Source organism: Bos grunniens, chromosome 14 (assembly GCF_055505025.1).
Source record: "Bos grunniens cultivar Pamir isolate PY7600 chromosome 14, Bosgru_T2T1.0, whole genome shotgun sequence".
NCBI lineage: Eukaryota > Metazoa > Chordata > Mammalia > Artiodactyla > Bovidae > Bos > Bos grunniens.
The window spans coordinates 14379908-14392915 of NC_141178.1; the positions used below are offsets into that span (position 1 = coordinate 14379908).

General features: G+C 46.1%; 1 protein-coding gene across 2 annotated transcripts in view; it reads left to right on the forward strand.

Moving 5' to 3' along the window:
* Positions 1–13008, forward strand: part of PTDSS1 (phosphatidylserine synthase 1) — a 67637-nt gene that overhangs the window by 35660 nt on the left and 18969 nt on the right. Inside the window, exons 6-10 of one of the 2 annotated variants that reach the window (XM_086336009.1) lie at positions 3234–3385; positions 5402–5543; positions 8028–8140; positions 10803–10868; positions 11385–11648. In XM_086336009.1, the coding sequence (XP_086192135.1) occupies positions 3234–3385; positions 5402–5543; positions 8028–8140; positions 10803–10868; positions 11385–11442 (531 nt within the window). In that variant the 3' untranslated portion in view covers positions 11443–11648. Of the gene's footprint in view, positions 1–3233; positions 3386–5401; positions 5544–8027; positions 8141–10802; positions 10869–11384; positions 11649–13008 lie in introns of those variants that run through there. The other variant, XM_086336008.1, reaches the window with a different exon arrangement.

Consider the following 13008-nt stretch of genomic DNA (forward strand, 5'->3'; position numbering starts at 1 on the left):
CAGTTTGAGATAAATAGAATTGTGGTGTTCGGGACTGTATGAGTGTATCCAGGCCGCTTTGTAGCCGAAACTGAATTCCCATTAGAGCTCAGCTATCTCAGTAATCAAAAGTTTGTCTCATTTACTGAATTTAAGAGATATATTCTTGAAAAACTATTAGTGAAGTGACATTCGGGGAACTGGTTCATTTATTGCTCAGTTATTGTATTATTCTTAATCATTCCCAGGGAACAGAATTTGGCTGTGTGTACAGTTATTTCTTGATTATGATTATTCTTCAGTGATGGTGCACAGGCCCATCTTTGCCCTGATCGTAACTTAGCGAGTGTACTGGTTAGACAGTCACTTCTATTAACATGCCTTTCATGGCCCCGGAGGCTGGAAGCCTCAGTTCAGGGTGTCTGCCTGGTTCACCGCTTCCCGGGCTTCTCCTCGCTGCTTGTGGTTTGCTGGCTGCCTCTGGTGTTCCTTGGCTTGTAGATCACCTCAATCTGCACCTTTGTCCCCACATGGCCTTCTCCCTGTGTGCCTTCATGCAGCGTTCCTTCTATGAGGACACTAGTCGTACTTGGTCAGGGGCCCGCCCTCCTCCAGGATGACCCCACCTTGCTAATTACAGCTGCAGTGACTGCATTTACAAATAAGCTCACCCTTATGAGGCCCTGGAGGTCAGGACCTCCACCATATGGGCTTTAAGGGGGCCACGATTCAGTGAGTAACAGTGCCTGCCACTGTTTGTAGTCATCGAGAATCTTCCCTGTGACCTGGAAGGGTGGCGTGTATCCCAGTGTAACAGTGGAAACTGGAGCTCCGAGCCAAGAGTGGATCCAGGGGTGCTTGCCTGTGAGCACGCCCGTGTCCCCGCCCCTGTACCTCACACTCACTCTCCGACTTGCAGGCGTCCTCAGGACCTCACCCCCGTGTGACCTGTGCGAGGTGCTCGGCCTTCCTCACCTCCCTGGCCTCTTGCCCTTCCCTTTCTTTGTTCCCCGGCATCCTTTCATCCCCAACTCCTGACGCCTCTTTTCTAGACACCTCTCCAGGTCATCCCTCTGCTCCCACTTGTATCTAATCTACTCTCTTCTTAGCTGAATTTCCTGTCTGCTCCTGCAACACTGTCTATTTCAAAGTGATCCTTACAGACCTCAACCCCATCACATGCTTCTACTACAAACTCTTCCCTGTTTGTCCATTGCTCTTAAAGCAAAATCAGGATGGGGGCGGGACTCAACAGCCTACGAAGGCCGGTGTTAGGGTGTTAGCTGGCTCAGCCTCCCCGAGACCTCTCACCTGCCCTCTGCTACCTGCCCTGCACAGTTGCTGTGTCCTTACCTCCCAGGAAGCCATCCTCTGAGTTCTTCCCTCCCTGCCCTGCGTCTTCCCACTGGCTGGGTTCACATTGGTGCCCCTGCAAGTAGAGCATCCGGCCCTTCTCCCCTGAAACACTTGGTCCACGTTAGATACGTGACAGGTGTCTCTTTTCTGCTAAACCTCTTGCCTCCAGAGGGCAGGGCCCATGTCTGCCCAGACCCAGACCCCAGGGCTCTGTCTCACACGGGCAGACGCCCCCAGATCTATAGTGAGTGAGTGAAGGTGACTCTTTCCAGCTCCCCCGACTCCTCTCTTTCTAGGCTGTCTCACCCCCGAACCCGGTACTCTCTAGAAAGGCTCTGCAGGTGGATGTCAGTGCTCCACATCCACTCCCTGGCAGAGTCCTGTTTCAGCAGGTCTGTGTCATCGGCTTCTGCAGAATTTTCTCTCTGCCTCATGTGAGTTAATGCTCCATGTCATGGCTCGGACCTCGGAGTCAGTCCCAGGCGGTGCACCGCCTGCCACGGGTCAGCCCCTGGCCCCTCACCCTCACACACAGTAGCTGTTGTGTATCTTCTCTGCAGCAGGCACATCAGGAAGACAGAATCCTTGTATTTGTGTGGTTTTGCAGTCTGTGAAAGGGCTTTCTACATGGCTCTAGTGGTAAAGGTCCCGCCTGCCAATGCAGGAGATGTAAGAGATGTGGGTTCGATCCCTGGGTCGGGAAGATCCCCTGGAGGAGAACAGGACAACCCACTCCAGCGTTCTTGCCTAGAGTCCCACGGACAGAAGAGCCTGGTGGGCTGCAGTCCTTAGGGTCGCCCAGAGTGGGATAAGACTGAAGTGACTTAGCACACCTGTGTGCACAGTCTATGAAATGCTTTCGTGAATAGTTCTAATTTGTAGCATTTATTTGATTACTTCAGAGGTTTACAGTTATGGGTTGCCTCTTTCCAGATAGCTGTCAGGCATTGTCTTTATAATTTCAGACTCTCTTAAAAGTGAGCCTTCATGCAGTGCACTGTGCTGCTCTGGACACAGCGAACAGGTCCTTTGTTTTGGACAGAAATATTTCTGTAAAAGACTTCTGTTCCACCCTTGATCTCACTGTGCCTCTTTTCTGGAATATCTTCACTTTCATCTCCATCTCTTGAAACCAGTCACTCCTGTCCTTAACCACCCTGCTCCAGCCTGTCTCCCTTCCAGAAATCTGCCACCATTGCCATCTCTCAGAATGAATCTCTTCCGTGTCTCTGCGGTTCCCATTTATGTCACCGTTGTAGCACTTGCCACAGCTTACCTGATTCTGGGGTTCTGAATAAGTGTCTGGTTCTGAATAAGTCCGGCTTGAGATCAAGGACCTCGGTCCATTTTGTCTCACCACCTTGTATTGCTACACCGTAGGCACTTAATAAAAGATCATCACTGCAAGTCGGTTAGTGTGAGATTTCCTGTTAAGCTAATTTACAGCTTACTATTTTATTCAAATATCTGTAGACCGTTTCTAAAATACACAGCTTAATTTCTCAAGCTGCTGGTTTCGAGGATTCTGCCAGTGCCCTGTAGGCAGTTGAGAAAACTTTGCTGCCTTTCTTCTCTGGGGTCCATGTCACATTGTCATGAGCCAAGGTGATTTATTGGTAGTATTTTTCAAGATGGGTCATCATTTCTTTAAAACCTTGTATTAATAAATTTTAAAAAGGCGCTGTTTGGATTAGCAGTATTTGCAAACTGTCATGAAATAAAAAATAAGAACCTGGTTACAGAACTTGGTTTTATTTTTTTTTTTTAATACGTCAGTGAAACCTAAAATGTCAACAAGTTTGAACAAAAGAGCATACTGTTAAAAGGAACGTTATCTTTCAGGATGGCACCCCAGGTTTGTTTTATTTTTCACAACCGTCCTCTCTCGTGTTTCCCAGCTTTTCTTCATGCATCTTCTACCCAATTTTGCCGAGTGCTGGTGGGACCAAGTCATCCTGGACATCCTGCTGTGCAACGGGGGCGGCATCTGGCTGGGCATGGTCGTCTGCCGGTTTTTAGAGATGCGGACTTACCACTGGGCAAGTTTCAAGTGAGTCGTCCTCCTCCGGGCCCTGCGTCACCGTTTCTCATGATGTGAACTTAACTGCTCAGTATCCCACAGCATGAGTGCGTTCTCTGATGATGAGGAGTAAATTATACATTGGTCACTGGAGCTCAAAAATGGTTCTAAACCCAGTTTCGGGCAGTGATCCGGAAAATGCTGAATCATTTACGAGCTTCTCAAATCCATCCCCTCTTTTTTAATCCTTATTCCCCAGCCTGCATTCCCACTCCCACGGCTGGATTGATGACTGCCTTGTCCCCAGGTTAACCCCTCTAAGCCTTCCGCCACCACTGCCCGAGAGGTGGTCTCAGGACCGTCAGAGCCATCATGTCATTCCCCTGTGATGGTCTCTCATGGGCCTGAGGACAACGCCCATGGGCTTGGCGATTATAAGTAACCTGTTTATTCCGTGTCAAATTACTCTTGGCATGTGGTATAAGGGGGAGATTCCACAGTGTGCTGCATCTGATTAACCAGTTTATTCCATCCCTTTCGTGAGTAATCCTTTCGTTGGCCACTGACTTGAAAGGACTTTTCAATATATTTTGAGCAGTATATAATGTAACAAAATCTGTAGCAGCGCTGGGTTTTGCTCTCAGCAACCTTCATACACAGTATCTCATTTGAGCCTTACATCAACCCTAGGGGTAGACACACCACCGTTCTCTTCATTTTAGGGATGACGGTACTGTGGTTTCGGTTTGGTAATTTGCCTGAGGACATTCAGCTAGCAAGCTGAGTCTGAATTTGCATCAGGCTGCCTGGCTCCTTAAACACTCCATTATGCTTCCCTAATTTCGTACATTTATGCTCAAATTCAGATTGAGAATCATTCTGTCAAGTTCCCAAGACATAAACACAACAAATGAACAAAAAAGTCCCCCTGGTTTCAAGTTACATTAAACATGAAGGAATATAGATCAGGTTGGATTAACCTTTTCACTCCATTAAATGTCCAGATCCCCATCACATCGTATCTTTATCCCAGTCTTTCTCTACCTCTTTGCATGAAGTTCCACCATTTTTTAGTACAGGCCCTTCCTCATTCTTGTTGATTTTTGGAATAGACTCTCTTTCTTTGTTGGCCTTGTGCCGCAAGCCTTCTTGCAGGAGGTTTTCTCACTGCAGGCTTGTTGATGGGCGGGTGAGTGGGTGAAGAAACAAATCTGGGTTCCCTTACTACCCCTCCTGTCCCCCTCCCCACACCAAGAATGAAAGGCTGGCCTGTTTGTCCTTGTGCCTTCAGCATCTGAAACAGTGTCTAAGACCTGAAGGTCCTCCACATAATGTTCTTGTTGAACTGAAAAATCTTTACCATTAATTAAATACTGCGACCTTGGATTTCAGCTCCCCTGGTCTCCCACGCGGGGACCAGAATCTGTCCCCAGCTCTGAGGCTTAGGAGGTGTGCTGGCATCAGCCAGTCTGTGTCTTCGAGCCTCAGTGGTCTCGTTTATGACCTGTGGGACTGTTTGTTTCTATCACAGGAATATAAAATTTTTAATTGAGTGATTTCTAGGATGAAACCCAAGAAAGGTCAAAAAAAGTCGCAATTCATCACCTGAAACTTAACCGAAGCAGCTATAGGGCCAGGAACCACATGGGTCACCTCCCATACCTTGCGCCCCCAGGTTGGGGTGGGGGGTGGTGAGCCACGGGTGGGAGTTGTGTCGCTGCCGCGTCCTCACCCTTCCTGGCCTAGCTCCAAGTCGCTGTCTTCAGTGTCCCTTGGCGTCTCTCGTCACCAGCTCACAGACGGTGCCCTGTGATGGCCCTGCAGTGGCCTGGCCTTTGCGTCGTACCTGTCCCTGCCAAGGCTCCCCGCCAGGTGTGACGCTCTCGGCGCCGCACCTGTGAACAGAGGCCGCTGTTGGAGAGATGCTCAAACAGGAAGGGATCTTTTGTTCTGGGTACTGGTTGTAAAATAGTCAGTGCAGTTTTTTTTCTTTTTTGTCCTTTCTTACCTCTCTGAATTTTCAGCGAACTGTTTCTCTCTTTTCAGGGACATCCACACCACCACCGGGAAGATCAAAAGAGCCGTGCTCCAGTTTACTCCTGCCAGCTGGACCTACGTGCGGTGGTTTGACCCCAAGTCTTCATTTCAGAGAGTGGCTGGAATATACCTTTTCATGATCATCTGGCAGGTAATTTTTTTTCAGATGCTCAGAAGTAGGAAAAAAACAAAACCAACATAAAAACCATCCATTGATTTAGGGTTCATGCTAGTTGACACTGCTTATCAGCTCCATGCGTCAAAAGATGTACTGTTCTACAGCTGACATGCAGAACAATTTAACAGTAATGCTGTTACACTTAAGGTCTTGCTTCATTGTGAAGATGTTTTAAAATATGGATCATTGAATTGCAAATTGGAAACAGATTAAAATTCCCTGTAAAAACCTTGTGCTCAGCATCTATCACCCAGTGAATTAGGCATTGGATTGCTTTCTATCCATAGAATGGTCTTTTCAGGACCAAAGTAACAAATGTAAGGCTTTTTTTTTTTTTTATAGTCCAGACTCAGTGTTTGAGTGTTAAGATGGTACCTCAGCTGTTACCACTTTAGGTAATTGGTGAAGCGCTAAATAAAGAAGCTCCCTGAGGGGACTGGAGCCCCCTGGGGACCTGGGTCCTCCGGAGTGGTATCAGCAGTGGGGAGAGGCCCTCCTTCCAAGCAGACAGCCTAGGGTCTCGGAAAGAGATTACCAAACAACTCTTTCCTGGAGGCAGGCTTTTTTATGGACCCTCCTGTTCACAGGTTAATTGTTCCACAGCTTTGGGAGACTAGCTAAGGAAAACTAGTTTTCACCTGAGTTGTCTTCCAGAATCTTCAGACGTTATATTTTGAACACATGAACAACATACTCCCAACACAAGGAGAAAATTGGCGTGTGTCACTTGAAAGACAGTCTTTGTCCACAGAAGGAGAATGATAATATGGATCTCAGTAAATGAGGTCTATGGCTGTGGAAGTCTATGTGGATGAACAAGTATATAGTTGCCATGGTTTGGGGAAGTCAGTGGATAAAATGGGCACATAGGGACTTCCCTGGCAGTCCACTGGTCGGGACTTCACCTTCCAACCAAGGGGGCTGCAGGTTCAATCCCCGGCCAGGGAGTGAAGATCCCTTATACCTCGAGGCCAAAAAACTAAAACACAAAAAAACAGTAGCAATATTGTAACGAATTTAATAAAGACTTTAGAAATGGTTCCCATCAAAAAAACTTTTTAAAAAGGAGGGGGGTTACATAAGTAGATGATGGTCAAGTTTTCCTTTCTGGGGCAGTGCCAGGGCAGGGAGAGGTTCCCTTTGATTGTGAGGACCTTGGAAGGATTTGGATTTTCCTAGGATGGCAGAATTCCACGGCCCATTGTCCCCTGGATGGTGAGCGCTATGCAGGGATCAGTTTCCTATACGTGGTGATGATGAATGAACCGTTCTTATTTTATATCCTTAAAATCAGCACTATGATCCTCCAATTAAAAATAAATTAAAACCCGCCCTGTGGGGAAAGACGCACATTTTAGGTCACTGAAATGAACCTGCTGGTCCATGTGATGCGTGTTTTTTTTTTTTTTTAATTGTGTTTATTTTTGGCCGTCCTGGGTCTCTGTTGCTGCACAGGCTCTCTAGTTGCGGTGAGGGGTCTGCTCTCCACTGTGGTGCTTGGGCTTTTCGTTGCGGGGCCTTTCTAGTTGGTGAGCACAGGCTCTAGGTGCACAGCCTTCAGTCATTGCAGCACGCGGGCTGAGTGGTTGTGGTGCTCAGGCTCCGTTGCCCCATGGCATGCCGGATCTTCCTGGACTAGGGATCGAACCCGTGTCTCCAGCATTGGCAGGCGGATTCCTATCCACTGTACCACCAGGGAAGTCCTCATGTGCTCCTAAAGGGGTGACCTTTCCTAATCTGTGCTGCTCACTTCATCTGGAGGGGACAGGAGGGGCCTCTGGGCACGGAGCACACATTTCCTGACAGGCACGTTTTGTGCCGCCAGGACGGGTCGCGTGATGGTGGCACTGGCTGCTGCCCCCTGAGGGAGCAGTCTCACTGCCGGGTGAAGCCTGGACCAGCCCCCACACACACTTTTAGGAGCTTTCAGCCTTTCGGCTGAGATCTGCTTGGTCCCCGGCACGAGCTGAATGAGCCTGTAGTCATCTCTCGGTCACGCACAGCATCTCAAGCTTCTTTTGGCTATTAAAGAGCCTGCTTCCCTGCTGTCAGATGTCTTTTCGACCTGGCCTGATTTCTGTCCAGCTGTGAAGGTGTTGCTCAGCAGAGATTTGTTTTCCTGATTTTGCTCTCGAAGCATCTCCCTCCCGACTGTCCCAGCAGCTCACGCCTGTGAGCCAGGTCACAATCACGTGAACCTGGAAACAGGCTGAATGGCCGATGCCCTCTGTGCCCCTCTCAGCACCCAGCACCTCCTCTGGACCCCTGCTCGGTTGGTGCCCATGTTGTCCTGGCTGTACCTGGGCTTAAACACCATACTCTTAAGAGACCCAATATATTTTCTGGAAATGCTTTGAACATACCAATTAGTTTTAGCTATAGAGTGTCCATTGAAGGACTAGAGGCTCATGACTTAGCTCAAAGCACCAGGTTGACTCACGCCTCCTTCTTTTGCAGCTGACCGAGTTGAATACCTTCTTCCTGAAACATATCTTTGTGTTCCAAGCCAGTCATCCATTAAGCTGGTGTCGAATTCTCTTTATTGGTGGCATCACGGCTCCCACAGTAAGGTAATTCTGTGTTAGCCTGACGGTCATTTGAACACGTTAACCTGCTTTGCAGGTCATTTTGCCCATCATTTCTCCTGTGTAGCATAAAGGAGGTCATATAAACTAGCAGATTTTCCGTGAGAATGTCATTCTAGACAATTATACTTCCAAGGGAACAGAAAGACTTATATATCCAGAACATGAAGAAAACATTTTGCTTCTCCAACCTCAGTAACATGAAGACCGACACCACCCCATTACATTCAAACCCCTTTATGCTTTATGATCTTCACTGCTGTTCTTTCCCCTGTGCTCAGTCACTAAGCTGTGTCTTTATGACTCCATGGACTATCGCCTGCCAGGCTCCTCCGTCCATGGGGATTCTCTGGGCAAGAGTACGGGAGTGGGTTGCCATTTCCTTCTCCAGGGGATCTTCCTGACCCAGGGATCCAACCTGTATCTCCTGCATTGGCAGGCAGATTCTTTACCGCTGAGCCACCTGGGAAGCCCTTTTTTCCCCTGTAGCATCCTATTTAAAACAAAATGAGGGAGAGACATACTGAGGTTTTCTTCATGAGATTATCAAAAAATACAAACATTTTTACGGTGGATTGAAGTCATAAATGTTGTTATTTTTAGAATGAAACTTTATTAGTTCCTTTAGAGCCAGTTAATTTCCTTTTTCAGATGTCCTTCCTGTGGTCCTCCAGGACAGCAGGGACAAGCTTGGGTGTTCATCCTCCAGGGAAGCTGTCCTTGCCCTGGAGTCATGATTCATGTAGGACCCTAGAGATGAGGTGCTGTTCAGAGACTGGAGTCTCCCACACTGACCAGTGAACTTCAGAGTGAAACGCTTTCATTTGTTCTGTTGTTCCTGTTTGGAAAGAGCAATTAGGGTTTTATAACTAGTGTGGAGTCTCGGCATTGAAGAGTAGAACAGTTGTTCTTCATTGTTTCAGTGGAAACACCCAAAGTCTCTACACTGCTGATTCAAAGTAAACTTCTTTGGAAACTGTGGGATAATTTAATTATTTTTAATGTGTGAGCAATCTACGCAAATAGAGGGTCCTGTTTGCCAAGGAGAGTGGGTGTTTTCCTTGGTCAGACATAGCCCTCACCCCCAGCTAGCACTTCTTACTGTTCTCATTCATTATTGCAAATATATATTAATATATACAGGAAGGTAACAGTTGGTACACCGAGCCCTTTGGCACTTTATGGACTGGTGATCTGCTGAAATAGTTATCTCATGAATGCAATTTTCCTTTTTGTGGGTTGGCACCTCCTTATCATATTTAAAATTTGATGTAATTTGAGGCTTACTGTTATTTCAGGAAAGATTAGCAGCAGTTCCTTCATAAAATTAGGAGCAATCAACAAATAAGTGGGAAAAGAAATCTCTTAGAAAACAGAAGAGCAAATCACATGTGATTTATCATGAAATTTCCTTATTGTTAAATATTTCACAGCAAAAACTAGAGACTCAACCAGAAACTAAAAATCCAGTGTTTGGACTTTTTTGAGACCTCCTTAAAATTTTTGCCAAACTCTATGGGTTTTCAAACGATTCTTTTTTTGTTTAAAAATTAGCCACTTCCTTTGTTCCTACATCACTTGAGGCTAAGGAGATGGTTGACAAGCCTCTTGGAAAGATGGAAATGCTAATGGATTTTAGGTTCCGATGAGTCAATGGCAGGCCCAGAAAGAAGTGAAAACTCAGGCTTCAGTATAAATCATATATACTTACCAGGTCTCTCTTTTCCTCTTTTTTGGTTTGACTTTCATATGACTCTGCTTTGAGAAGACATTTGAGTGAATATTCTTTTAGTCTAATATAATGTGCAGTATAAGGGCATGGATGCAATTAGTAAAGTAGCTGAACTGGTAAAAGGAAATTAGGTAATGAAAATGTGAAGTTAGAGGAAAACCTGAATTCTTTACAGCTAGAATTCTTCACTTTGGGGTACGGAGCCAATAGTTCATGGATGAGCTTTAGGCATTCGTGAACCCTCTGAAGTTTAATGCAGAATTTTGTGTGCATGTTTTATGTGCCTTTTTCATAGCTTTCCTCAAACCCTCAAAGGGGAGTCTTTAACCCCAGCCCTTAACCCGCTGGTTCAGATGTCACCTCCCCAGGGATGGGTCGAGTTTCAGGGGCAGCTCTAAGACTCCCACCCTGTGTTGTCCTATAGGCCGCCTCTCCCACATGTGGCTATGAGTACTGGGCGTGTAGCCAGTCACCTTGAAATATTTCTGAGAGCCAAAATGTATAGCTTTCCTGCCTGGTTACAGTCAGCAGCCTTTGTCCTGGAGAGAGCCAGAGGAGACAGAGACAGTGTAGGTGAGCTTCTGGAACTGCCTCCAAGGAGAGAGACTGAAGCACCCACCTGGGGTGACTTTGGCTCAGGAGTGTGGGAGTCTGCCTCTGAATCAAGACTGCCTCTGCCAATAATCTGGCTCTTTAAACCACCTCCCTCCATCCCAGTCCAAATTCTTAGCCTCTTACAGGAAGGTTTCAGCAGGCACTGGCTTCCTATTCCTTTGAATAGAACTAGACCAGGCAGCTTGAGTATGTGGAACAAGGCAGACAATTTTTATATTCACACTGTCAGAGTGATTTAGTTCTGTATTGGCTTGGTGGTTTTCCAGAAGCTCTCAGTGAATTCTACCTTTGTTCTTTCAGACAGTACTACGCTTACCTCACCGACACGCAGTGCAAACGCGTGGGAACACAGTGCTGGGTGTTTGGGTGAGTAATCTGTTATCATTTGAAACCACTTATGTCTGTAGATTTCTTGAGTTCTTTCTTGACCCTGCATTAACTGCCTTTCAGTGCAATTATTGTGTGTCTTTCACTTTTAATGTTCCTTTTCTGATTTAAATTTAGACTAGTTAACTGGCAAGTTACAGAAAGAGGAGGTAGAAATAATTTTTTTAAAAGACAGTAGGAAATCAAAAGATATTTTCCACATAGAATTGGAGGCCTTGTTTCCGGAAATAGGAAATGAATTGTTTGACTTCCCTCTGAAATCGATGGTAAGTTTGGGACAACGACTTGTGATGGGCTTGACCATGCTTCATGTTACTTACACACCAGAAAGGGTCTGGTTTTATTGTCCCAAAGAAAACTAACACGTAGCCACATGGTCACAATTTATCATCTTATAGATACAAATGCTGTATCTGAATTTATAATTACTTAAATGATTTGAAAGCATAGATTATCCAGTTTCACCCCCAGTATTAAACGTGAAATGCTGTTCAGTATCTCAGGTAATCGCTTCCTCAGTATAACACCATCTACATCTCACCAAGCCATCTAGCAACAGAAGTTCCAGAGATGTCCAGCACATCTGTGTGTGAAGTTCAGTCACTCAAGGAGCTTAAACTCAGGACCTAATCTAGATTTTAAACTGAGCATAAAGAAAATCCGATGAAAACCACAACAGATTTTTAAACATAATTTTTTTTTCCATGTAATGCATATTGATGATGTAGAAAAGAATAAACTAAAGATCATCCAAAGACATCAACTGTGTAGAGATACTTGCTGCTTACATTACATTGTCATTCCTTCCAAACGTGTGTGTGTGTGTGTGTGTGTGTGTGTGTGTGTGTATCCAGCTCTCACCCAGATTCTGGAAGGGTTGCTCAAGTTTACCACCGCCTTCTTCCCAACAGACAAAAGGCCTTTGTCACTGTTTCTGGCAGGCTCTATGATGTAAGCTGATTTTCCTACCCAAAGTAGCTTAAAGGGTAATAGGATGGATTCAGTTTCCATTGTTGACTGCTCTCGTGGGAGAGAGAATATACATTTACCAGACTCCTTACATACTTTTGTCGCGGGAAGGCAGGTTGCCTTCTTACTGTCTTGTCCAAGGACTGGGGATCTTTTTTTCCTTTGAGCTTTTCCTCTGTCCCATGCATCTTCTTTCCGTGTGCATTTTTCTTTTCACATTTATAAGTCCTTGCCACAGTCTTATTCTGCTGCGACTGGAGAACTCTGTCTAGTCACCTGTTGAGGAAAAAGGAGATGGTGGATCAGAGAGACAGGTAGTTCTCCCTAATCTGGTATCTTGAAAGTTTAATCCCTGTGGTGGGAGAAATAGCCTAGAGGAACTAGGCGAAAGGGTGGAAGCAAACGCAGAAAAGCTGCCCCTTACTGGAAAATGGTGAAAGAAGGTCAAATGCAAATGAGCTGAAATAAATGCGAGGTCATTTGGCTGATTTAGGATGCTCTGTTGAGAATCAAGGACTCCCAGAATGATGATGTCAAGGTCAGTGGACCTTGAGATTAGTGGGCTGTGCTGAAAAACAGCAAGTCCCTGTTCATAAATCACGCAGGGTGGACCCACCTGGTGTGTGAACAGGCAGGAGCAGCCTCTGTCTGGTCAGCATGGTGGGCCTGTGATGGTGCTGCAGGAGGCCTGGCCTCCAGTCTCTTCTCTGGTGTTTGCCTCTTGGGGGCCACCACCTCCCATCTTCTTTTCCTTCCTTCCTCCGGCTTCCCTGTCACCTTCGTTTTTTTTTTTTTGGTTTCTTTCATCTTCTATCAAAACAGCACACACTGAAATGTCTGACTTCCTTTAACAACTTTGTTTTTATCACTAAGTCATGTCTGACTCTTGAGTGACCCCACGGACTGTATAGCCCACCAAGCTCCTCTGTCCTTGGGATTCTCCAGGAAAGAATACTGGAATAGGCCACCATTTCCTTCTCCAGGGGATTTTCCTGACCCAGGAACTGAACCTGTGTCTCCTGCATTGGCAGGTGGATTCTTTACCACTGAGCCACCAGAGAAACCCCTTCTTTAACAGCTAGTTCATGCTTTATAGTTTTCTTTTCACTAACTTTGGGATGACTTTGGCTCTATCACAGTATGGACATGC